This window comes from Nyctereutes procyonoides, unplaced genomic scaffold, assembly GCF_905146905.1.
Source record: "Nyctereutes procyonoides isolate TBG_1078 unplaced genomic scaffold, NYPRO_anot_genome, whole genome shotgun sequence".
NCBI lineage: Eukaryota > Metazoa > Chordata > Mammalia > Carnivora > Canidae > Nyctereutes > Nyctereutes procyonoides.
The window spans coordinates 10,574,188-10,596,876 of NW_026575051.1; the positions used below are offsets into that span (position 1 = coordinate 10,574,188).

Consider the following 22,689-nt stretch of genomic DNA (forward strand, 5'->3'; position numbering starts at 1 on the left):
CATGAACCCTTAAGCAAGGGGTGCAGAACTGACTGCCCAGTGTGAAGAAGCCAGCTAAACTCACAAGTGGCTCTGGCATCTACCCTAGCCCAATTAATTCACAAAGAGCTTCATTACAGGGGTTACTCTGCAAAATAACCACCAAGGGCCCACCTGGGCACATCCATTGAGCTTCATGTAGCAGAGGGGGCCTCCACATATATTTTCTCCTTCATTTTTTAGTCACAGAAGTCCCTGAGTTTTAACTGGACACATGGCTACCCAAGTAAGAGGCTATATGTCCGAATGTCCCTTTCAGCGAAGTATAGCCATGCTGATAGGAGAGATTCCAGGTCATACCCTTTAAAAAGAAACTGCTTTACTCTCTAGACATGGGGCTGATTGATGAGTCTGCTTTGACCTTGTGGGCAAGATCAACACCCTAAGGTTGGCTGAACAAGATAAAAAGAAACTGAGGTCCTGGTGACCGTGTACAGTTAAACCTGCCCCAGACCACCTGATTACGTCTGTACTATTAGAAGAGAGAATAATAAACTTCTACTAGGAGCCATTATGATTTAGGTCCTCTTTGTAATAACAGCTTAGCATGTGGCTTAACTTCATTCACAACAGAATGGAAGGATGCCAGAGGGAGACTCCAAAGGAGTCCAGCAACACCCTAGAAAGGTTAATTCACAATTCATTTCAGCAAACAGGTCAGGAAATGATAGCCATCACACCAAGTTATGCCTCTTACTCCTTCTCCAAGAAAGGCCCCAGCTGCATCCCTGGAGTAGAGGAAAAGGCCTTTATTATAGCCCAGCCCAGCCCAACCCGTCCACTGCGGACCTAGGCCAAATCCTTGATATTTGGGAGACAAAGACTGCTTTCCCCACCAACACTAGGCAGGGACAGCCCTGTCCTACCTTTTCCCCTAAAGCAGGAAAGCTCCACACTTCTCCACTCTTCATAATTACCATTCTTGAGAACAGGCCAAGTCCAGTAAGGCAGACGTAGGGTGAAGCAGCTGCTGGGGGGGGGCTGTGTGTGAGGGTCAGGGGAAGGGAGTCCAGAGCCCCAGAACAAAAGTCACAGCTGGGAAGAGGGAGAGAAGCCTCCATGTCTGCCCTGGGTTTCTGGAGTCCAGGGACCTCAGGGTGCAGCACCTGCTCCTTCTATGCAGTCCCCCTGGTGACAGAGCTTGTCTGGGCAGCTGCCAGTCACTAACGAATCCCAGCCACTGGCACCTGCTGCTGCTTGCGGATCTTATTGAAGAGTTCCATGTATTGGACCATGGTATCTGCTGGGCCGTAGACAGCATCATGTCTGTTCCCAAACACTGCTGGGGCTCCTGGCGTGTGGCTGCCTAGAAAACTCTGCAAGAACTCGAGCAGTAGGCTCCAGCAGTCGCTAGCTACCACACAGGGGCCATACTCCACCTAGGGCCAAAAGAACATAGAACAAGGGTGAGTGAGGCAAGGACAAGGTCTTCTGCTTCTCTTATACCTCTTACCCCCTGCTCCTAAATTCTCCAGCCCCAAACCAAAGACAAACACCTTTTAACACAGTGTTGCTCTACAGGAAATATTCAACCCAAACACCAGGGATTCCACATACCCAGCATCATTCCCTTTGGCATCTCTGGCATTCTCATCTCATCTTAGGAGTTATCAACCCACAGCCCAACCCACAAGACCCAAAGTCAGATACAGGCCCCTTTTGATGATCTCAGAACTGTATAGTCCCTACTATGCTGCATTAAGATCGAAGGAGAGCTAGAAAAAGTCTGAGAGAGAAAATGAAGAATGAGAGAAAAGTAAGGATGTGTGTTTGTGTTTGTGTGTGTGTGACCAGAGAGAAAAGTAGACACTAAGTCTCTTTAAGACCAAACATTACCCCCAAGATAGACCCCACCTAACTCTAAGAAGTAATTTCCCAACCCATGTGGCAGGGGCCAAAGGAGATACACCTTAGACTTTCTCATTCCTTTTTCCTAGTTTTTCACTGGAGGGATGGCAAGAAAAATAACTAGTAACCATAAGGAGAAACAAGTAAAAAAGAGCTGGGATGTATCTGTACTAAAAAAGCTGGAAATGTGAAGGATAAGCAGACAGTGGGTTCCCAGTGGGCCTCAGCTAATGGAAGGTACATCACAAGCCAAAAGAAATCAGGAAACTTTGGTCCCAGAGGTCACTGGAGTTTCAGAGCAGTAATCACTACTAAGGCCCTTTTCTCCACCTGGAATGCTTTGTGGGCCTCATCTATTCCCACATCTCTACATTATAAATCCCTCTTTACATGCTACTCCTGCAGAAAGCATCCCAATCCCCAAAGTCAGCAGTGCTCTCATTGGCCCGAATTCCCAAAGCAATTTGTGCCTGGGAATGTCTTAAAAATTAACTTAAAAAACAGTCAGTGTGTTTCAGCTTCACTCATTTTCTCAATCACACATTTTCAAAAAGCAGGCCCTATAGCTTACTAATTTTTTTTTTCCTCACACAGAGCTGGGCACATAGCAGACTGAGGAATTTCACTGGTCCCAAAGCCAGCTACTGCCACACTCCCTCTTTGCGGTCTCCAACATATACCTCAGAGATGGAATCACCACACAAACTTCTTTCCACCATGAAAGAAAGTTGACAGCATATCAAAAGGAAAGGCTCATCTCTGCTACACAATCTTTGAGACCTATCTTAAAGTATACCATGGAGAGGGGTGTAGTTACATGATTTAGGGCCCACCACCCAAAAGTTACCTGTACACTGTCTCCCCCTGGTTTGCTCCAGTCCTTGTGACAGGTGACCAGTTCCTCCACATCACAATCCACCGGCCTCCCTTGGCTATCCCTTCCCTCCTCCGGCAAGCCAGCCTTCCTAAGCTTTCTGCCACTGCAACCCCAGCTTCCCGCTCTCACCCTGGGCCAGAGCCTGAAGGACTAAAGAAAGAATAAAAGATGCAGAGACAGAGGAGCACAGATGCTCTGGGGACAGGGATCAGGAAGGCATCAACAGCGGTTTGCACTCAGAGGGATGTGGAAATCCACCGATCCCTCTGCTGAGCAGCCCTTCAGCATATACTGCTCCTTTTCCCCCAAGGTCTTACCTCTACAGAGATGCCTCGGGCACTGGGCCCCATGGTGACTGTGCCCACCTTCACTAGGAAATCACAGTACTGGTAACGGGTACCCCGGGTCTCAATCTTGCTGGCCTTGGCACTCTGGAAAAAGCCCTTGAGCTTCACCATGAGCACATCGAAGTTGGTGTCGGCAATAAGGCAAGGGCCATTCTCAAAAAGGGCGAAGCAGCTCAAAGGGTACTCTGAGTTGTGCATCACGTACATCAGTTTCCCGGCCTGACCTACAGGGACAGAGAGCCTATCAGCATCAGGATCTTTGTTGGCAAGCCTCGGAATAGTCAAATGCATGGAACAGGGTCAGATGGCAATCTGCCACTACCTCAGCCATCTTGGAGGGCAATGGAGGGTAATCCCCTCACCAACAGTCTGTTCCACAAAGAGAAAGGGAGAAGAGCAGTGGGCAAGGCAGTATGTGGTGAAAGCTCATTCCCCAGGAAATATGAGGAGCATAAGGGAACTTCCATAGCACTGGTAAGTTTAGTTCTTGAACGATGGGCTCCACAGATGGGTGCTTAATGATGACAATCAATCACCCACAGAGACTTTCCATAGTCTTCTGTATAATCCTATGTTATAAGGAAAATAAGAAGTAATATTAAAAGCATTTGGGTATACAAAAATGAAGCAAATGGTCTCTTCTCTGTCCTTCCCTTTCTCCTTTGGCCTCCTTCCTGATATACAAGAAGGGGCCCCACAGAAGCAGCAAAGGGAAGTATCTGAGCTTGAGGCTGGAAAAGAAGGCCAGAGTGAAGCTATGGTAAGACTTATTTTCCATGCCTCAAGAAGTCTGGACTTTACCCTCAAGGCAATGATGAACCCCTGGAGTGCTATAAGGCATCAGATGACTTGTGAAGCAATCAGCACTTTCACAGAAAGAACTCAGGATCTGGAATCAGAAGGTCTCATTTCAAGCCCCATCCAATCTTTCCAGTCTCTGAGAAATGAGTTTTCTCATTGATTACTACTAGAGATTTACTGCAAGAAGGAAAGCTACATATATTTGGTTAACAGAGAAATAGAAAGCAAGATCCCCTGTTCATACACTGTAAGAATTAATGGATACACTACCACAATCCCAAGTATTCATGAAGACTTAGCTATAAAGTATTTACTAAGTACTTAATCATCCCAAACATCGTGCTAGGGTTTAAGAGGCATGCTTTGTAGAAGACTTAGTACCTGACCTCAGGAAACTGACACTCTCATTAGAGACAATAAAAAACTATTAAGGAGATAGTAAGACCAAAACGCTTATGTGGGATAGACCAGAAATCTTTTTGGAAGGAAGAAAAGACCAGAGCAGGAAAGGATCAGAGTGTGCAAGAGTCAATAGGAAAAACTTTCATGGAGAAAATAGCACCTGAACTATGATACAAAGAGAAGGTAGGGTTCGGCCACATAGAAAAGGAAAGATATTCTAGGCAAGAATGAGAGCTTAACAGTGGAAACAAGATGGGGCAGAGAGACCTTTACATAGGCCTCCACTCTGCTGCTACTTCCAGAACTCAACAGGCTCTGCACCAACCTTTCTCCACATCCCTCCTGACCACTTGTGCCAATGGGTACCTTTTACCTCCTGCTAAACCCAGAGCAAAACATTTCAACCCTCAAAAACAAACAGCCCAAAGCTGATCTATCATTCATTCTGTTCTTGTGCAAACTCACTGTAATTACCTAATTCATACTATAGGAGTCTGTAGGTGCTCTTACTGTCTTGAAAACATTTTGAGTCAACTAAGGTTTTTTTAATGAAGAAGGCACTGTCAACTGTAGACAACAGTATTTTTTTTTTAAATTTTTATTTATTTATGATAGTCACACAGAGAGAGAGAGAGGCAGAGACATAGGCAGAGGGAGAAGCAGGCTCCATACATCGGGAGCCCGACATGGGATTCGATCCCGGGTTTCCAGGATCATGCCCTGGGCCAAAGGCAGGCGCCAAACCGCTGTGCCACCCAGGGATCCCGACAACAGTATTTTTAAAATCACAATGAAGTATCTTTGTATCAGCACAAACTTTTTTTTTTTAAGATTTATTCATGAGAAACACACACACACACACACACACACAGAGGCAGAGACACAGGCAGACAGAGAAGCAGGCTCCACGCAGGGAGTCCGACGTGGGACTTGATCCCAGGTCCCCAGGATCATGCCCTGGGCTGAAGGCGGTGCTAAACCGCTGAGCCACCTGGGCTGCCCGTATCAGCACAAACTTGTGAAGCAAGCAAAACCAGTGTTACTGTGCCCCTTTGACAGAGGAAGAAAATGAAGCCAATAAGTTCTAGACCAGCGACAGCACCACTACCACCACCACCTGGGAACTTGTTGAAATGCAAATTATCTGCCCCAGCCCATACTTACTGAGTGGAAAACTGTGAGAGGGGCCAAGCAATCTGTTAATGAGCACTCTGGTGATAATGCTGGTCCCTATGAAACGTGATCTAAAGCAAGGAGCCAGCAAGGAACAGAACTGGAACTCCAATATAGGCCTTCTGCCCTCAAGTTTATTGCTCCTTCCATTCCACCCCACTATCTGCCACAAATATGTCCTCTCCCCGACTAGACTGTAGCTCCTTAAAAATTAAAGGTCAGAATAGGAAAACAGGGCTCTACAATAGATAGTTTCATAAACATGGTATACCATCTTATATCTATGCACAAATGTTTTGTTTTCCAGATGATTTTGGAACTGTTATCTGTTTTTGATCCCACATTCTTATTGAAGAAGGCAAAACTACCAGTAACAGTGTCATTTTAGGGACCCCTGGATGGCTCGGCAGTTTGGTGCCTGCCTTCGGCCCAAGGCGTGATCCTGGGGTCCCGGGATTGAGTCCCGCATTGGGTTCCCTGCATGGAGCCTGCTTCTCCCTCTGCCTGTGTCTCTGCCTCTCTCTCTCTCTCTGTGTCTCTCATGAATAAATAAACAAAATCTTAAAAAAAAAAAAGTTCATTTTACTGATGATGAACCTCAGTAGAACTCTTATTTATTACTTACTACACAACACAACTTCAGTTCTAAGTGCTTTGCACATAGTAATTAATTAATTAGCACAATAACACTAAGGGATCAGTACTATGATATTTTCATTTTACAAATGACAGAACTGGGGACGCCTGGGTGGCTCAGCAGTTGACCATCTGCCTTTGGCTCAGGGCGTGATCCCAGGACCTGGGAAGCTTGCTTCTCCCTCTGCCTGTGTCTCTGCCTCTCTCTCTCTGTGTCTCTCATGAATAAATAAAATTTTAAAAACAAACAAACAAATGACAGAACTGTCGCGGAAAGATACAGAAACAGAGCCCATAGCAAATAGTTTCATTAGAGGGGATCTAATACAGGGAATGAAATACCAAGGTTGGAGAAACCAAAACAAAACAAAACAAAACAAATAAATGGTGAAGCCACCCAAATATTAGCAGCAGAGCAGGCTACTACCATCCGTAAAGCTGGAAGGAAAAAGAGAGGATGTACTGCCATTAGAGCCAGGCACAAGGGCCAAACAGCAGGAGCTAACACCAAGGAAGATACATAGTCATAGCCAGAGACACCGCCCAAAGCAGGAGAGGAGATCCTGTGCTCTCCCTGTCTTCAGTCCTCTAACCTTCCCCAGTGCCCCTCACTGGCCAAGAGTGACTAAAAGGGAGCCTGGCAAATGTCTGCAGGAGAGGTCTGGGGAATGGATTTATGGGGAAACAGGCAAATGACTGGCATAGCAACAGTCACAGGTTATGGGACTTCCCTAAGTTGCAGTTGGTATGTGACCAGAACTTAGTTCTCTGGTTCCATGATCTAGATTCCTAATCACTGTGCTTTGGAAATGTCCTAGGTCAAGTTACTGCAGAGCCAAGACTAAGAGAATCCAAGTTCCTAACTCCTATTCAAAGGTTCTCTAACACAGGAAACAACAGATGTTGGCAAGAATGCAGAGAAAGGGGATCCCTTTACACTGTTGGTGGGAATGTATACTGGTGCAGCCATTCCTGAAAACCATATGGAATTTTCTCAAAAATTTAAAGAAAGAAACTACCGCACACCCAGCAATTGCACTATAGGTATTTATCCAAAGGATACAAAAATACAGAGTAAAAGTGGGAACATACATCCTGTTGTTTTTAGTAGCATTATCAACATTAGCTAAATTATGGAAAGAGCCCAAATTTCCATCGACCGATGCATAGATAAAAAAGATGTGGTGCGCAAACACACATAGAGAATGGAATATTACTTGGCTATCAAAAAGAATGAAATCTTGCCACTTGCAACAACATGAATGGGGTGCATACACGTACACACAGAGTGGAGTATTACTCGGTCATCAAAAAGAATGAACTGTTGCCACTTGCAACACAGAGTGTATTATGCTAAATGAAATAAATCAGAGAAAGACAAATACCAACATGATTTCACTCATGCATACAATTTAAAAAACAAAACAATTGAATGTATGGGAGAGGAAAAGAGAGAGAAGCTAAACCATAAGAGACTTAACAAGAAAACAAACTGAGGATTGATGGGAGGGAGGTGGGTGGGGTCTAAACGGGTGACAGGAATTAAGGAAGACCGTTGTTATGGTGAACACCTGGGATTATATTTAAGTGACAAATCACTAACTTCTACTCCTAAAACCAATATGACACTTAATGTTAACTAACTAGAATTTTAATAAAAATTTAAAGAAAAAAAAAAGATTCTTTGCCCCCCTACCACCACCACCACCACCCACAGCCCATCTCAATATAAAAAAAAAAAAGTTGATTCAATGGTCAAGGTCATGCCAATGAGGTATCTAAGGCTGCTGGCTAGGTGTGGGAATCAGACTTCCTGCAGAAAGTTCTAAAAACTCTAATGTTATGAAAGAATCACACACTTCTGAGCCTACAAGGAGCCTCTCCCAAACTTAAGAGTGCATGAAAAGATCACCAAGGGAGTTGGTTGAAGTATAATTTTGAAGCCTGCAGCACCAGTCAAAGGATCAAGATTTAATGGATTCGGAAACATCTGCCACATGTTCAAGAATGCCACGCTTAGGAAACGAGCATAAAGATTTCAATGAATATGAATGTCAATCAACTGTAAGTGAGGGTCCAGTCACCCTGCAGACCCATCTCACAGACCTTGGCTGCCAAGAGTGGAGGCAGCTGTATGGTAGGTTTCACAATCCACACAAAATGTTCCTTGCTTCTCTGCCCCAAGCATCTCCAATTTCCGAGTAAGGAGCTCCACTGTCTGCTGGACACTCTTGCCCTCGGCCACAGGCATCTGGGATACACTGAAAGGGAAAAGACCAAATCATCAGTATTCAGAGGCATATGCACACTCATTGAGCCATTCATTCACACACAGAATCACAGCATCTCAGGGACAGGAGTTATCTTAGAGACCATATATCCTTAACATCTCTCTCATTTTAAAGATGAGGAAATAAGAGGCTCACAGTTCCTAACCGCTCCACTAAGAACTAGAACACAGGTCTCAGGACACTCCTACCAGCATAGTGAAATTCCTATCACAGCAGCATTTTCCAAGCAGGACACGTGTGCCAACATTCAAGCAGTTTTAGGTGGCACACAGAGTAATCCATAACATTGATGTCCTTTGCGATTCCTTCAGTTCTGCCTAAATTAGGAAAATCTGTTTGAGGTTAGTATGTTTTTATCAATTCTCTAACATTTTGAAGGTGTGTTGTCCAGTACAGTAGCCACAAACCACATGTGGCTATTTACACTTAAACTAATAAAACAAGTTAAATTAAAACTTCAACTGCTCAGCTGCACTACCCCATTTCAAAGGTTCAATAGCCACATGTGACCAGAGGCTAGTGTATTGGACAGTGATGTTATGGAACATTTCCGCCAATATGGAAAATTCTATTCAACAGCCCTAGGATCAAAAAGAAAGCAAGCCTCAAGTCTGTAATCTTTAGGAGTCAGAGGCAACGATATGTACAAAAATAAAATAAAAACAATGAGATAAAAATGTTATTTCCAAGATTCCTTCTATGGTAAGTGAAACCGACCTCCCCTTAAGAGTAGTAGGTAACGGGCAGCCCGGGTGGCTCGGCAGTTTAGCACTGCCTTCAGCCCGAGTCCTGATCTGGAGACCCGGGATTGAGTCCCACATCGGGCTCCCTGCATGGAGCCTGCTTCTCCCTCTGTGTCTCTGCCTCTTAGTCTCTCTCTCTCTTTCTCTGTCTCTCATGAATAAATAAAATCTTAAAAAAAAAAATAGTAGTAGGTAACAATCATTAAGCACCAACCACGTGCCAGGCAGTGTCCAAAGGCCTTTAGACCAATGAACTATTTGGATCCTCACAACGGCCCTAGAAGGTGACTATTATTTATCTCCTTGTAATAAGTAAGGAAACTGAAGAACAAAGAGGTTGAGTAACTTGCACAAAGTCACATAGCTTGGTGTGGTACAGCCAAGATTCAAAGCCAGGCATGCTGGTTCCATGTCTGTGTTCTTATCCACTATACTAGATTGCTTCCCTAAACAAGTAGCTGCCAGTTAAAATGTTTCTAAGAAAACGAAACAGATTCAAAAAAAAAAATTCATAAATACTTCAGGTGGTACACCTAACTAAACAAAAACCATACATATTACTGAATTCTCAAAGACATTACTTTATGATCAATCAACCACAGAGGGAGGGAGGAAAGGAGGGACTACTGCTGTTGCTAAAAATTGTCCCTACTCTCCATCAGAAGATGAACTCAGAAGCAATGCATAACGTGCCTTTACTGACAAACATAAGAGAATACCTAAACTGACATTACACAGGTCCGAAATACCAGGAGTGTGATATACTTGCTAAGGGTCCCAACAGACTGAGGGCCCATTCCCTCTTTCTGTCTTCTGCTGAAAGAACAGGGGCTTTCAGGTTCCAAGCCTCTATGCTGCAAGCTTTTCTTTCCAACCCTCAACACTCCCTTACACTAGAAAACTTAGAAAAGGCTTAAAATATCCATTGCAGAAAACACAGGTGCAGTAACTGACAAGCCTACAAGAACCTGAGCTATCAGAAAGAGAAGTTCCGGGGATCCCTGGGTGGCGCAGCGGTTCGGCGCCTGCCTTTGGCCCAGGGCGCGATCCTGGAGACCCGGGATCGAATCCCACGTCGGGCTCCCGGTGCATGGAGCCTGCTTCTCCCTCTGCCTATGTCTCTGCCTCTCTCTCTCTCTATCATAAATAAATTAAAATTAAAAAAAAGAGAGTAGTTCCCACAGGCTCCAGCCCTGACTAGAAACGTGCTAATACTTACCGATATTCAAAACAAAACAATCCCTAAAATCTAGCATTTCCTCCAAGAGCATTAGGCCCATACTTTCTCTGCCACCCCCACTTATATCATGTTGAGAGATTAAAAGTCCATAGTAATCAGTTACACCAACCATACAATTAAACATAGTAGGAAACGAATCCTGAAGAGGTGACGTGCCTAAACCCCAATCTACCTCCCAACAGCTTCTTCTTCTTCTTTTTTTTTTTTTTCCTCTAGACCGAAAATCTTAAGACGGCCGCAAAAGAACCAGACACGGGCCGGTCTAACTGCATTAGGTGGCTGTAGGGAGGGGCAGGAGAAAATATTTTTTAAAAAAGGATGGTTTCCTCGTTGCCTATCCTTTACCTCCTCTAGCTACGCCTGTAGATTGGGTCCTAGTTCGGGCATCCTTAATTTCCACCTCGGGCAGCCCTATGGCCTCCTGGGAAGGAGGAACACAACCACTGATGGGCTCCTGGGACAAAACCTTTCACCTGCCGCCTTTCAGGACGAAGGAAGTGTCTCCGAGCAAACAAGCGCGGAGAATCTGCAGCCCTCGCAGCGTCTCCATCACCCACACGTTCCGAAGATATCTTATCTTCATCAGCTCACGGGGGACCGCGGACCCTGGTCCCGGCCCTCCTCCCGGTACACTCCGGGCTCCGGGGCCCTTCCCGACCCCGAGCGCCGCCCAAAAAAGTCCCCTGCGGGCCTACCAAGTCACTCCCATGGTATCGGGCCAAGAGGACGGCAGGAACAAACAATCGGATCACGGTAGTCTCTGGCCGCCCACACTAAGGGAAGCCCCCTAACGAAAGCTTCGGCCGAGGGAGGTGCTCCGGAAATGACGCAAAAGGAGAGCGTCCCGTCGACGCGCCCACGAGAACAGGGGCAGGTCTAGGCATCGCCTCGGTGACGCCTCCAGTGACGTCACTACCCAACTCTGGGCCCCCGGCTTTGCAGCTAGGCAAGTCCACGTTTGGCTGGGAACAGAGGTCCTCGATCTATGAAAGTAGAAAGTCACCGCTCGGACTGCCACACTTGCAGAAGCCAGCGTTAGAAGCAGTGAGTTCATTCGGGGACCCGCTCCAGGCCCCGCTCTTACGGGGTGTGGCGGCGCGGTTGGCCTTCCTGGCCTCCGAACGCCGGGAGGCGCTGTGAGCTCCGCGGGGGCCTCTTGGGAGCTGGGACTTCACTGCGCAAGTGCGCTCAAGGCTTTTTTTTTTTTTTTTCCCCCCCCCCTCTGTTCCCCACGTGTAAACCTTTCTGGCAAAGTTTTGGGAAAAAATGCCCAAATTCAAGCCGGCTCGCGGAGCTGCAGGCCAGGAAAAACATGCGCCGCTGGCTGAGCAAATCCTGGCTGGGGACGCGGCGCGGGCAGGGCCCCGGGAGAAGCGGCGGGGTCGTGGGACCAGAGAAGAGGACGAAGAGTACGTGGGGCCCCGGCTGACCCGACGGATTTTGCAGCAAGCGCGGCAGCAACAGGAGGAACTCGAGACCGAGCATGGGACTGGGAACAAGGCCGCAGCCCCGCGCGAGCGCACCACGCGTCTGGGTAAGTCGGGGGGGGGGGGTGCTGCCAGGAAGAGGGTGGTTAGTTTTGGAGGGAGGGGGAAGTAGATAGACGGCCAAAAGGTTCTGCCAGGGGAATCCTTTGGAATAAAAAAAATGAAATTGAATAAGGAGCCCGCATCACACCCTTGCAAAGGTGATGGAATGGGAGACCCAGCCCTGGAATAGAGTTAGGGTGGTCAGAGCTCTCTATGCCCACTTGTAGTTTTAGATGCTGGCGTCTAGGCATTCTCTAAGTTAGACCAACAAGAAGTTAATTGGTCACATCATTGAGCACTCCTAACGTTTATCCATCTGTTCTGTACATTCTTGTAGGTTGTCTAGTCCGTACTTTGCACTGTGCTAGGTAGTTTAGATGGTTTTGAGTAAAAAAGGAAGCAAGAGAGCCATGAGCCTGACTTCAAGATCTTACAGTCTAACCTGAGAGAGAGACAATTAAATTGACGATTCGAATAATACATTTCATGATGAAAGTATAGTTTTGGGACACCTGGGTGTCTCAGTGGTTGAGCATCTGCCTTAGGCTCTGGGCAGGATGGCGGGGTCCTGGGATCGAGTACCGCATCGGGATCCCAGCGGGGAGCCTGCTTCTCCCTCTGCCTATGCCTCTGCCTCTCTCTGTGTGTTTCTTGTAAATAAATAAATGAAAAAAAATTTTTTAAGTATAGTTTCATCTTATAACAAGAGCATTAGTTTTGGGGGTCAGGGTTCCTAGGTTGCATGACTTTGGTGCTGAAAACTAGTGGAGAGAAAGCTCTAAGCAGAATGAACGATATTGTTTAGGTGCTATAAAGAGGGAGAGTAATAAAAAGATGGTCATTTTTTTTTTTTTGATTTTTTAGGGTGGAAGTGTTGCCTCCGGGTCACTTAATCCATTTTTCAGGTCTCATCTTTCATTTGTCCTGAGAGCAGTGTTTGACACAATTAAACACTGGCCTCCTGGGTTCGGTATCTTTACTTGGCTTCTGAGCCATCCCATTCCTGTTTTAGTACTTCTTCACCTCTCAGCATCTTTTGCTGGGTCTTTTGTCCCCAGCCTTTTATCATTCATATGCCACAAGTTTGGTTCTTGGACCTCTTCTTTTCATATCTCTTTTCTGGTGCTATCATCCTTTTCACGGTTTAAGTACCACCTATTTGGTAACTGTTCCCAACCCTGTATTCTTGCCCTGATCTCTTCCATGAAAATCAGATTCTTCTATTTTTAGCTGCCTTTTTGACATCCCCAATTTGTTTTTTTTTTTTTGACATCCCCAATTTGAAATCTAATAGACGTCTTAAATTTATTTTTTTTAAGATTTTATTTATTTTTTCATAAAAGACACAGAGAGAAGGCAGAGACATAGGCAGAGGGAGAAGCCAGCTCCTCACAGGGAGCTCGATGCTGGACTTGATCCCAGAACTCTGGGATCCCTCCCTGAGCTGAAGGCAAACGCTCAACCGCTGAGCCACCCAGGCGTCCCAAGAGATCTCAAATTTAATGTGTCCAAAACAGAAATCCTGATCTTCTCGCCAAACCTGCTCCTCCCACTGTCAGCTCAGTTAATAGGATGCTATCCTTCCATTTGATCAAGGCAAGCCTTGGATTTCTTTCTTATTCCACATTTGATATGTCAGGAAATCTTGTTGACTCATACCTTCAAAATAGATCAGAGTCGGGCAGCCCGGGTGGCTCAGTGATTTAGCACCGCCTTCAGCCCAGGGCCTGATCCTGGAGACCCGGGATCGAGTCCCACGTCAGGCTCCCTGCATGGAGTCTGCTTCTCCCTCTGCCTGTGTCTCTGTCTGTCTCTCTCATGAATGAATGAATGAATGAATGAATAAATAAATAAATAAATAGATAGATAGATAAATAAATCAGAGTCAGACCACATCTCATCACCTTGGAACACAGTCCTATTTGAGCCACCATAATCTCTCACCTGGATTATTTTAGTAGCTTCCTAATTAGCATACCGTCACCCTTACAGTCCACTCACAACAACTGGATGACTTAAAAGATCTCCATGATCTGCCCCTGTTGCCAATCTGACCTCTTCTACTACTTTCGCCTTACTCTCTTCATCCATACAGGCTTTATTTTTCTTTAAACATACTAACTTTGGGCTTTTGTCCTGGTTATTCCTTCTGTTTTCTTATCCATGTAGGCTTATTCTCTTGATTGTTCACCATCTCAGAGAGGCCTGCCCTGGTCACTTCATTGGAAATACACGGGGCACCTTGGTTAAGCACCTACCTCATTTGGTTAAGCACCTACCTTCGGCTCATGTCATGATCTCAGAGTTCTGGGGCTGAGACCCACATTGGGCTTTCCTGCTCAGTGGGGAGGCTGCTTCTCCCTCTCCCTCTGTGTGTGCACATGTGTGTGTGCACGCATGCCCTCTCTCTCAAATAAATAATCTTAAAAAAAAGAAAAAGGAAATTCCCAGGGTGCCTGGGTGGCTCAGTTGGGTAAGCATCTGACTTCTGTTTAGGTCATGATCTCAGGGTCCTGGGGTTGAGTCCAGTGTCAGGTTCTGTACTCAGCAGGGAGTCTGCTTGTTTCTCTCCCTCTCTCTCTCTATCTCTCGCTCTCTCTCTCTTCCTCACCACCCCCTGGCCAAATAAAATTTTTGAAGAAAAAAAGGGAAAGAAATACACCTTACCTCTGTTTCTACATTCCTGACTTCTCAACTCTGCTCTGTTCTTTTTTCATAGCACTTGTCTTCTTTTATTTTTTTTTATGTTTCTTTTTTTTTTTTTTTTTTTTTTTTTTTTTACTTATGATAGTCACAGAGAGAGAGAGAGAGAGGCAGAGACACAGGCAGAGGGAGAAGCAGGCTCCATGTACCGGGAGCTTGACGTGGGATTCGATCCCGGGTCTCCAGGATCATGCCCTGGGCCAAAGGCAGGCGCCAAACCGCTGTACCACCCAGGGATCCCCACTTGTCTTCTTTTAATACTTATTATTGTCTATCATTCCTGTTCAAATGTAAGCTCTGTAGGTTTCTCTTTTACTTATTTTTTAAATATTTTATTTAGAGAGAGAGGCAGAGACATTGGCAGAGGGAGAACCAGGCCCCTGAGGGGCATCTGATATGGGACTCAGTCCCAGGACCCTGGGGGGATCACAACCTGAGCCAAAGGCGGATGCTCAACCACTGAACCACCCAGGTGCCCCAAGTTGCCTTTTTATACTAATTTTTTTCAGCACTCGGAAGTTAAATCTACAAAAGATTTGGAGGCTATGTTTAGGATTTAAAGCTGTCCTAAAGACAGCAGGGGGCTATTGCAGAATATGGAGACCAGTTAGGGGATTGTTGAATACAGGCAAGCAATGCCCCTGATCTAGGCATAGGCAGAACTATGAAGGATTTGAGAGATAGTCTGAGGTAGAATTCAATAGGACATGGTAATTGATTGTGTAATTGGGGTGTGGGCAGGGGGTGAGAGCAGGCCTACCAGGTTCTGGCTCAGTATTTGGTGGTGGTAGTGCCATTTACTTAGATCTGAAACAAAGTGAGTAGTATACACCTAGAAGGAAAAGAGTGAGTTCAGTTGATGACAGGTGAGGTTTTAATTGCCTGTGGCTCATCCAGGAGGTGCTCTACAGGAGGGAGCTAGAGTAAAGGGAAATATACCTACAAGCACAGATTTGGGGTTTGTTAGCATGTAGGGACAAAACATCTGGCACATCCCCTCCTCCATTTAGCTTTTATCACACACTGCCTCTTTTCTTAATGAGCTATTCATGTGTAACATTTCTTTCTGTTCGGATATTACATCCCTTCCCAGATGCCCAGCCACCTATAGCTTTCCAATAACCAGTTATAAAAATGGATTGTTCCAGGGGTGCCAGGGTGGCTCAGTCGTTAAGCATCTGACTTTGGCTCAGTTCATGATCCCAGGGTCCTGGAATCCAGCCTCCTGCCTCATGTCAGGGTCTGTGCTCAGCAGGGAGTCTGCTTCTCCCCTTCCCTCTGCCTCTCCCCCTGCCCTTGGTCCTGTTAGTGCAGACATATGCACAGTCTATCTCCAATAAGTTCTTTTTAAAAAGAGGGGTTTGTTCATTAAAATCTGAACTGCATTGCCTGACCTAAAGCCCTCCACAATCTGGCTTTACTTTGACCATCTAGCCTTATTTCTTGCTACTGCATATCAGATGCTCTTGTAACCAAGCCTTCCTGGCAGTGTTGTTACCCATGTCTGGAGCACACTCCTCCAGCTCTTGTACTCCCTGTCCAGAGTCTAACCATCCTCTGCTGTCATTACCTTTTACATACCTGTGGTATACACTGCCTCTACCTTTTATTTTGGCATTTAATGAAGCCCTACAATGTTCATAGAGCAAAAAAGTGAAGAATGTACAGTCTAAACCCAGACTACCTGCCTCAGGCAGGTTACTTAACTTTCCTATGCTTAGGAGTCCCTACCTGAAACTGGATAGAATAGTAGTAACTACTTGTTGGCATTATGAAAATTAGGTACAGTGTTTAGAACAGCTCCTGCTATATAACTGAGTCTAGGGTGTTAACGATTGACTACTCATTGGCATCACTATCTTCTTGGCTCGTATTTGTACACTTTGTCTCTCAAGCAAGATTGGGACCAGGAAGCCCCTGGGAACTGGAAGACAGTGGGTGCATCCGTGCTTCCACTGCCCCCATCTATATCTGTTATAAGCACATGTGAGGTCTGTATTTTACATGATGGGTAAAGTTGAATTGACCTCTACATCCCTCCCCAACTCCCTGCCTTGCTCATCTGTTTTATCCTCTCTTCTAGGTCCGGGAGTCCCGCAGGACGGATCAGATGATGAGGATGAGGAGTGGCCCACCCTGGAGAAGGCTGCCACAATGACGGGGGCTGGCCATCACACAGAAGTTGTTGTGGATCCTGAGGATGAGCGGGCCATTGAAATGTTCATGAACAAGAACCCTCCTGCCAGGTAGGGCTAGCATGGCCTGGGGATTGGGATGTCAGGTCCGGGTGCAGTTTTCTATAAGGAGGCACATGCCCTGCCAGTTTTGGTTCCCTGCCTTTGGGAAGGGCCCTGAGCATAGCTAATTGTGGGGAGCCAACTTGGCAAAACTGGCCCCTCCTCAGTGAGAAGGACCCCAACTTCCTGCCCATCTGTCCACTGTGATATTTATATGACACTCTTCTTAGTTCTTAGGCTTTTAGGAGCTAAATGCATCTCTCGTTGTTGATAGTATTGAGAAAAGACACAGAAGCTGAAGGATAAGTTCTGTGGTCACTGAGAACACAGTGAGGAAATGAGCCAGTTTCCCACACTGATGCCCAGCAGCTAAAGTAGATGTCACAAAGTATGTACTTGGGCTGCATGCTTCTCCTGGCAGAGGGCCCTTGATTCTCAGCACCTCCAAACTCCTTTGTAATATAGTATTCTGACATGATTGGCAGGATGATTTTATTGCTTGGAGCTGCCAAAACAGGAATTCTTGATAGTCCTGAGAAATGATAGCTGGCAACTTCTGAAAGCAAACCCAGACCCATGTGAACTCAGCAGTCAGGGGCCCATGTAGTTGGGGGCACATTATAGTGTATTGTCAAGTACCTGGATTTCAGGCTGAAAGACCAGGGTTTGACTCTCTCCTTACTTGAGAGCTCTGAGACCCTGGGTGAGTTATTGACGTCTCTGGATATCAGTTCCTATGTCTGAATAAGGGCAATAATGACACCTCTATGAGATGTTGTACAGCCTATATGAGATAATCTGGAAAATCCTGCTTCAGTGCCTGTTGTCGAGAAAATAGCCATTTTAGATATGCCTTAGCAGCCTCTGAAGACATCATTCTACCAAAACCCAATGTGACAATAATTCTAAACCATCCTGACAAGGTTATGTTTGATATGCTCTGTGCAAGGAAACTGAGAAAAATATTATTAATCTTAGAAATCTTTCCATAAATTTCAAAAAGTGAAATTGGGGGGAAGTTTGTGTCATAGTCTCTCCTTAATGGCCCCAGTTGCTTGAAATCTTGGAAAATAACTGAGATGTGTCTGGCATTCTAGGGAGGCCAGATCAGAACTTTGTAATAGGAGATCCCTTAGCATGTTGCCAGCACTCGATAGATGTGTTTGAAATAGGCAATGCTTACTGTACACTTGCTGTGTACTAAGAGTTCTAAGTAACATGCAAACATTAACTCCTGTAATCCTTGTGCTGACATTATGAGCTAGGCACTGTTACTGTCCCTGTCTCACAGATAAGGAAACTGAGGCATAGAGAGGCCAAGTATGCCCAGAGTCATACAGGGAGAGGAAGAGCCGAGATCTGAACCCAGGCTGACTGACTTCAGAGTCCAGGCCCTCCACCTCCACACAGCTATCAGCTTTGTCCCAAAATGAATGACTTTTGGGTCCTCACACTGCTCAGGATTCTGTGGTGGGTAGTAGGGCTTAGGAAGACTGGGGCCACACATCCCAGCGGGGTCACAGGTGTATTGGAGCTCATGAGGGACTGCGCAGGAAGTCTAGAGCTTCCCAGACTGACCACCGCCCTCTCCCCTTCCCTCCCACACCTCCTCTACTCTTAGGCGTACCCTGGCTGACATCATCATGGAGAAGCTAACCGAAAAGCAGACGGAAGTTGAGATGGTTATGTCAGAGGCGTCAGGCTTTCCTATGCCCCAGCTGGACCCCCGGGTCCTAGAGGTCTACAGAGGGGTCCGGGAGGTAAGAGCTGAGAGGAGAGCCGTGATCAGATACCCTCCCAGGGGCTGTGGGCTCCACCTAAGGCTTTGTGTTCCCTCACAAATGAGGCAGAGTGGCCAAAAGCAAACTTAAAAGATACCTGCTCTGCCACTCAGGGAGTTGGTAGCCTTGGGTAAGGTTCCTTAACTCTAGTCTTGGTTTCCCCATCTGGAAAACGAGGGCATAAAAGCACATCCTAACAGGGTTGTGGTGAGGATTAAGTGAGCTAATCTGAAAACCACCCACATGAGGACATGGCATGGGGCACATGGCTTATGTGTCATGGGCAGCGATGACTCAGCGCCCTCATCCCCAGGTGTTATCGAAGTACCGCAGTGGGAAGCTGCCCAAGGCCTTCAAGATCATCCCTGCGCTCTCCAACTGGGAGCAAATCCTGTACATCACAGAGCCTGAGGCCTGGACTGCAGCCGCCATGTACCAAGCCACGAGGTAGAGGAGGGGGGTTAGGGCGGCCTGGGGTCTGTAGGTAACAGTGGGGGTGGAGGTGCAGCTTTCTCTGCTACTGTCATTACACCTTTGCCTTGCCCCAGAGCTCTAGCTTGTGTTTGTACATCACGGTTTTCCCAGCTTTCCTGTTTCATGTTTCGGAGCCAGGACTTGGTTGAGACTCTGCTGTGATGAGTTTTCAGAAGTGGGGCTTAGAACTACTGGGGGACAACCCCTGGTGTGTCAGAAGGGCCTCTGAAGTCTGTGGCTCCCCAGGCACACTTGGGTCCCTCGTGACAGCAAGGTAAAGAAAACCTATGTCAGGGAAGAAAGGTGAAGAGCAGAGAGCTCTGGCTTTCCCAAAGACAGAGCGCTCCCTTTGTTTGGATACATCTTGTAGCCCCTCCTGAGCCCTCCCTAATCTGTGTCTGCACACAGCTTACTCCTACTCACCCCTGAGATCTCTTATGTGCACCATCCACAGTGATTATTTAAAGTGCCAGCTCCAGGTGGCTCAGTCAGTTAGGTGTCTTATCTTTGGCTCAAGTCATGATCCCAGGGCCCTGGGATTAAGCCCCAAGTCAGGCTCCCTGCTTAGCAGGGGAGTCTGCTGCTCCCTTTTCCTCTGCCCTTCCTCCCCGCTTGTGCATGTACTGTCTTTCAAATTTTTTAAATCTTTAAAAAAAAAAGTAATAAAGTGCCAGCTCCTGGCTACCAAGTGACCAGGGATCTCCCCCCGTATTCTCCCCCCCACCCCCAAACCTAGGATTTTCGCTTCTAACCTCAAGGAACGCATGGCTCAGCGCTTCTACAACCTTGTCCTGCTCCCCCGGGTACGAGATGACATCGCTGAATACAAACGACTCAACTTCCACCTCTACATGGCACTCAAGAAGGCCCTGTTCAAGCCTGGAGCCTGGTTTAAAGGTGGGAACAGAGAGGGAGGGGCCGGAGCTCCTGCAGGTGAAAGCAGCAAGCCTGACTTGGGAGATGACTGTCTCGGGTAGGTGGGGAACCTGCTCTAGCTCCTTTCTCTCACCCTAGACTCAAAAATGACTGCCTCTCTGACCCTCCCCAGGCATCCTGATCCCCCTGTGTGAGTCTGGCACCTGTACCCTCCGGGAAGCCATCATCGTGGGTAGCATCATCACCAAATGCTCCATCCCTGTGTTGCACTCCAGGTAGTGTTGGTGAGGATGGAGAATAGTCAGCAGATACCCAGATAGGAGAATCCCAGGGTGGGGGCTGGGAGTGGACAGAGTGCGGAAGGACCTAGGAATAGCCCTGGGTCTGTGGCTTGTTTAAGCTTCTGAGCATGTCGCTACTCCACTAGAATGGAAGTTCCCCCCCAAACAGGAGCCCGGTGCCTGGCACATGGCAGGTGCTCAGTAAGGAGTTGAATGAATGAATAGAGAACATGGGAAGAAAGTTTGTTAGGGGTGGAGATCTTCAGATGCTTAAATATATTCTAGCCAGATACTGAGATGAGCAGCTGAGTGAGAGATAGGGGTTTGGTGTGAATCCGCAGAGACCTAACAACGGGCTGAGGGTGGGTGTAAGATCAGGTAGGTGAGAAGAAGGCCTGAGATGGCCCCCTTAGGAATAGTACAGTGCAGGGGCCAGGAGAGGAGAAAAGGGACAGGGCAGGGCAGATCTTCCCTCCAGCGTCCCCCCCCCCACCACTAACCCTTCCCCACCAGTGCAGCCATGCTGAAAATTGCTGAGATGGAATACAGCGGTGCCAACAGCATCTTCCTGCGACTGTTGCTGGATAAGAAGTACGCGCTGCCCTACCGGGTGCTAGATGCCCTGGTCTTCCACTTCCTGGGCTTCCGGACAGAGAGGCGCGAACTGCCTGTGCTCTGGCACCAGTGCCTCCTGACTTTGGTCCAGCGCTACAAGGCAGACCTGGCCACAGATCAGAAAGACGCCCTCTTGGAACTGCTCCGACTGCAGCCGCATCCGCAGCTGTCCCCTGAGATCAGGCGTGAGCTCCAGGGCGCAGTCCCCCGAGATGTAGAAGATGTTCCTCTCGCCATGGAGTGAGGAAAGTTACTTGTCCTGGTCTGAAGGGCATGGGGGGCTGGTCACCAGGATTCCCTGTTGGTGGCACTGAGCTCTTAACAACTGAAGTCTCGGATCAGGACAGTCACAGGCATCTGTGACTCCTGTCCCTGACAGGGAGGACTAAGGGTCTGCTGGCTCCCTGTTCATTCTAGGTCTTCATCCCTGCTCAGTTCTGAGACCTGACTTGAGAGGCCACACACCAGTGTTACCACTCCCTGGCTGGGGCTTGGAATAGGTTCTTTCTCTCAGGCTGTTGTGTCAAGTTACTGGGATGTGGATAAATACCAAAGGCAGATATTTATTGAACTTCTGGTGTTTTGATATGATCGGTGGAGTTATTTTTGCTTTCCCTCTTTAGCTGGAGAGAAGTTCTTCCCTATTCCTGTTTAGGACTGGATTCTTTGTAGTTTATATAGAGGATATGCCCCCTCCACCTCCTGATTCTAGAAGTTTGGGTCTAGAGGCAGAGGCTACTTTGGGGGAATGCCAGCGACCAGGGGGCTGTTCAAAAGATGGTCCTTTCTCAGCTATGGACAAAGTCCCCAGAGAAAACTGGAGCTACAGAAGCGAGAGATCAGAGAATAATAAGATCAGGCCCTGAAACAAGTAGATCCAGAGTCACCACTGGACAGGTTCTCTAACTTTCTTGGCTAATTAAAGCTTTAGACCAGAGGTTGGCAAACCAGAGTCATGCTGGTTTTCTTATGGCCCATGAGCTAATCGTGCTTTTTACGTTTTTTAAATGGTTGGGGTAAAAATTTAACAGCATGGTGTGATAGTTGAAAATTACATGAAATTCAAATTTCACTGTCCATAAGCAAAGTTGTGTTGGGACACAACCCTGCCTATCCATTTGTTTTTTTATGGCTGCTTTCATACCACAGCAGCAAAGTTGAGTATAGTTGGACCTTGAAGGGTGCAGTGGTTAGGGGCACCAACTCTCTCATATAGCCAAAAATCTGCATATAACTTGACTCCCCAAACATAACTACCAATAGCCTATGCCTACTGTTGACTGGAAGCCTTACTAATAACATAAACAGTCAATTAACACATTTTATACAGTATATGTCCTATATACAATATTAATACAATAAAGTAGGCCAGAGAAAATGTTAAGGAAATTTTAAGAGAAAATACATTTACAGTACTATATCAATACTGTAAGTTTATGTATCTTTTTTTTAAAAGATTTTATTTATTTATGTTTAAGATTTTATTTATTTATTCATGAGAGACACAAAGAGGAGAGAGAGAGAGACACAGGCAGAGGAAGAAGCAGGCTCCATGCAGGGAGCCCAATGTGAGACTCAATCCTGAGTCTCCAAGATCACGCCCTGGGCCGAAGGTGGCACTAAACCGCTGAGCCACCTGGGCTTCCCAGTTTATGTATCTATTGGAAAAAAATGTGAGTATAAGTGGGCCTGTACAGTTCAAACCCACGTTATTCAAGGGTCAGCTATACAATTCTTTTAGAACCCTTCTTACTTGATTCCCGTGAATTCATTCCAAGCCAGTTAATATATCTGGA

At 46.6% G+C, this 22,689-nt stretch overlaps 3 protein-coding genes across 4 annotated transcripts in view; 1 reads left to right on the forward strand and 2 right to left on the reverse strand.

Annotated features, from left to right (window-relative positions):
- USP49 (ubiquitin specific peptidase 49) overlaps window positions 1-956 on the reverse strand; it is a 91,407-nt gene extending 90,451 nt beyond the window's left edge. The window contains exon 1 of the mRNA XM_055329943.1: window positions 906-956. The gene's annotated coding sequence lies outside the window, so the exon portion shown is untranslated. The remainder of the gene's footprint in view (window positions 1-905) is intronic.
- On the reverse strand, window positions 719-11,251 carry MED20 (mediator complex subunit 20). 2 transcript variants are annotated; one of them, XM_055329959.1, is made up of 4 exons: window positions 11,093-11,251; window positions 8,230-8,384; window positions 3,082-3,335; window positions 719-1,418 (listed from the first exon to the last, which is right to left on the reverse strand). In XM_055329959.1, the coding sequence occupies exons 1-4, from the start codon at window positions 11,104-11,106 to the stop codon at window positions 1,203-1,205; spliced, it is 639 nt and encodes a 212-aa protein (XP_055185934.1). In that variant the 5' UTR covers window positions 11,107-11,251; the 3' UTR covers window positions 719-1,202. The 2 variants fall into 2 exon arrangements, with proteins under 2 accessions (XP_055185934.1, XP_055185931.1); XM_055329956.1 differs by lacking the exon at window positions 11,093-11,251 and adding an exon at window positions 10,871-11,080.
- Window positions 11,252-11,309: 58 nt separating this feature from the next.
- BYSL (bystin like) lies at window positions 11,310-21,830 on the forward strand. Its single transcript, XM_055329948.1, has 8 exons — window positions 11,310-11,441; window positions 11,652-11,931; window positions 16,713-16,875; window positions 18,488-18,626; window positions 18,961-19,094; window positions 19,858-20,018; window positions 20,170-20,272; window positions 20,792-21,830. The coding sequence occupies exons 2-8, from the start codon at window positions 11,664-11,666 to the stop codon at window positions 21,135-21,137; spliced, it is 1,314 nt and encodes a 437-aa protein (XP_055185923.1). The 5' UTR covers window positions 11,310-11,441; window positions 11,652-11,663; the 3' UTR covers window positions 21,138-21,830.
- Window positions 21,831-22,689: the final 859 nt, after the last annotated feature.